The 3,472-nt window shown below is 39.6% G+C and overlaps 1 protein-coding gene across 1 annotated transcript; it reads right to left on the reverse strand.

The window, feature by feature from the left end:
- Positions 1–352: 352 nt before the first annotated feature.
- On the reverse strand, positions 353–2,187 carry thoc7 (THO complex 7). Its single transcript, XM_030090790.1, has 8 exons — positions 2,116–2,187; positions 1,756–1,879; positions 1,548–1,675; positions 1,356–1,442; positions 940–997; positions 780–846; positions 627–696; positions 353–506 (listed from the first exon to the last, which is right to left on the reverse strand). Exons 1-8 carry the CDS (start codon positions 2,132–2,134, stop codon positions 445–447), a joined length of 615 nt encoding a protein of 204 aa, XP_029946650.1. The 5' UTR covers positions 2,135–2,187; the 3' UTR covers positions 353–444.
- Positions 2,188–3,472: the final 1,285 nt, after the last annotated feature.

Genomic DNA, 3,472 nt, shown 5'->3' on the forward strand with positions numbered 1-3,472 from the left:
CTCACTAGAAATTTAACCTTGCCGGCAAGCTGAATTCTCGCGGTATTTGTTCTCACACACCACGAGAATGATATGTGAAGCAATTCGCTGCTGCACATGTGAATATGGCTTTTGCCAGGTTACTAGAAATTAACTCTAGAGTTTTCATTTACTCAAAAATGAAATAATGAATAATTACGACTGGCGACATTCAGACTCAAATTAAAGCTGAAACTCTGTACTTACAGCACATCTTAATGGTTTAATTCCAAATGAGTGTGGGTGGTACACAGAGCTGAAATGCACAAATGTTCTAACCTTTGGATAAGTGGACAGAAAGATTCACCATATAGGTGAATAAATGAAAGAAGTAAACCTTGTTCAAGTCAACTTTATTCAAAAATACATAGAAAAGTGTTCTGAGGAAAAAGCAGTTCACTGTTATAGTTCAGGATTTTGAGATGTTCATTCACTGCTGTCCATCAGGCTCTCCTGACTGTTGTCATCATTTTCTGACTTCTCATCATCTGCAAAAGATTTGAAAAAAATCAGCAAGAATCAGTGAAAGTCTAGTTCCATGGACTCAACAGATCCAACGTTTGCTCTGTTGTGCAACTCAAAACCTTCAGGAAACGAAAAGTACTCACTCTCCAGAGTCTGCTGCAGCTCCTGTATGGTACTGAGGAGCACGTGGAATTGCTTCTTTCTCAACTCCAACTGATTAAAATGGAACATGAATTTAAAAAACGCAATTCTGAGGGTTGAAGAAAATATTTCATTGTGAAAACAGGAAGTTTCACCTTTGCATCCACACTTTCCTTGATGTGTGACAGCTGTTGGAGTTCTTTGTCAAGCGCCTCCAGCTGCCTGCAGAAGCACAAAACAGAATTAAGGGCAGAACATTACAACAGATCGGTCTAAAAACAAAGAAATTCTTTCAATAAAGACAAGGTGGCTTACTTGAGAGTTTCATGCCGGTCTGGATGTTGCTGGATAACCTTGGCTAAAGCATCATACTCTTTAAAGAAAACAAAAACTGTAATCAGGAAACTTTTGTGAAACTGTAAAGCTGTCATGAATGAGCCTGGATCAGAGTAAAAAAAAAAAAAAAAAAAAAAAGGAATTTGCATTCTGACTGATTCAATTGTGTACATAAATCACAGGTGAGCTGCTGCGACATATAGTGTCACATTACTTTAAATTACTGTGTGATAGGCTAAAAGCAGCTGGTCTAGTTGCTGTGTTTTCATCTCTGCATAATTATCCAGCAGCTTATCAAACATGTACGTGGATCTGAAGGAATCAGTTTAGTTCTGCATGCCACTGGCCTTTGTGATGCGTTAGAGGCATAGTTGATGGATGACAATTGTTCTTACCTTGGCGATTCTTTCGTATCCTCTTGGCCCTCAGGATTTCTTTCTTACATTCTGTTATCTTCTCATGTGCAGACATGATGTTTTGTTCTGTAGGGTGGGGGGTGGGGGGGTGATTACAAAGAAGGATCATGCAAATCACGAGTAGTCAAGATTTGTAAACATAAAAGCAGGATCAGCATAGCAATCACTTACCTATGTTGGTGTATATTTTCTCATAGTTTTCCATTTCCCGCAGGTTCATGTCGTAAACCATCAGTGTCTTACCCATGGAGTTTTCACACTGATTCAGGAAGCCCAGCATCCTCTGATACTGCGTGAATCTAAACAAGACAACCAGAGGGGTTTTCTTCACGTTCTCTGTGGGAAAACTCCTGTGATAAATTCAGTTCAGCCTCCTCACCCTTCTTCTTCCGAGCTAGTAGGCGAGTTACACCACTTGATGAAACTCTTCAGGAGCACGTTTATTTTACGGTCGTCTCCAGCTCCGTCGCCGTCGATAAGAAGGCGTTTCCGAATAACTTCATCTGGAAAAAGAGAAACAAAGAAATCAGAGTAAGCTGAACAGTTTATCAACAACACAGAAACGGCGTGCTAACCATTAGCCTGCTAACATGGTTGCTGTTTGGGATATTAGCGCTTTTTGCGAACAGTTACTTTTGTTCGGGGAACGGTGTGGATAAGTTACATTTGATAAACGTAATATAGAGCAAATGCGTAACTTTAAACAGAGCACGAATCGGCGAATTTAAGCTTTACTAACCATCAGTAACAGCCCCCATGTCGGCTCTTCTTCTTCTACTTCTTCTTCTTCTTTTTTTTGTTCCTCTTCTTCTTTAGAATGGCGACAAGACACTACACATCACAAAGAGCGTACTACCGCCCCCATCTGGTCTAGACGGGTAACTACCGCTTTTTACTCATACGGCAGTCCTGTCACTTTCATTGTGGAAAAGAAAAACTGTCTAAGAAGAATAAATCTGCAGAATAGAGGGGGTATGGAAGGGATAGAGGAGAGAAAAGGATAAGACACATGTCACGCATGTCAGCACTTTTGAATTGCCAGTGGATAACAATGGTGATTGGTAGTATTGGAAAGGTATTTGTAAGTTTTGCATGCAATCAAAAATAATGCTTGCAAGAAGAAAATTTAAATGTGTGGAGCATGAGAGAAAGCTCTGGTATATCAAAATCTTCCTGAAATTCCTAAATGTATTTTATTTGACTGATTGTTGCGTTTGTATGTAGCTACTCCCTGTACATGCTTGGAATTTCTCTGTGCACTCTGATTTCTTCAAACAGGACTAATTTGAACATCCATCCATTGATCTTCTATACCGCTTCATCCTGTGCAGGGTCGTTGGATGCTGGAGCCACTCCCAGCTGGGCGAAGACAGGATCCACTCTGTGCAGGTCTCCAGTCCATCACAGGGCAAATACAGAAAGGCAGACAACCACTCACACTCACATGCCTATAGACAATTTAGGGTCACTAATTTAGCTCTCATACCTGCTCTTGGACTTTGGAAAGAGTACCAGGAGGAAACCCCTCCATGCAAGGGGAGAACTATCTTGTCTGTGTTGATCCCCTTAATTTCTTTGTCCATGTTTTATTTGGTACACCTGGTATATGAAAAAAAAAAGAATTCCTGATTTGACCATGACCACAATTTTAAATACTAGAAAATTCTTCAGATATTACAACAACAAAATAAAATTGCTACGCTTTTCAAAACGAATGATGTCACTCTTTATCGTCTTTGGAATGTATGGAGAAAAAGAATACTATAAAAAATTAAATTTACAGGAAAACCCGAGTTTTTTTTCCCCATTTAATTTTTTATCTGTGTTTATTGTAGCCTCTTCCTTTTCTATCCTTTCATGTTTTGGCGGTTTTATTTGTATTATTTTGTATTTTGTGACACTTGTTCATTTCCTTAGAGAATTTGTTACTATGTTACCATTCGTGCCATTTATGTTTGTATTTGCAACTTTGTTCCACGAAAAAAAAAAAAACTTATCTGTGGAACGTAACCTGATCCTCAGTACGTGCGTGCGTGCGTTGCGTGCGCAATGCGCGGTGACGTCAGAGTCCCAGAATGCAGTCTGGTAAACAGACA

This window comes from Salarias fasciatus, chromosome 5 (genome assembly GCF_902148845.1).
Source record: "Salarias fasciatus chromosome 5, fSalaFa1.1, whole genome shotgun sequence".
NCBI classification, from domain to species: domain Eukaryota; kingdom Metazoa; phylum Chordata; class Actinopteri; order Blenniiformes; family Blenniidae; genus Salarias; species Salarias fasciatus.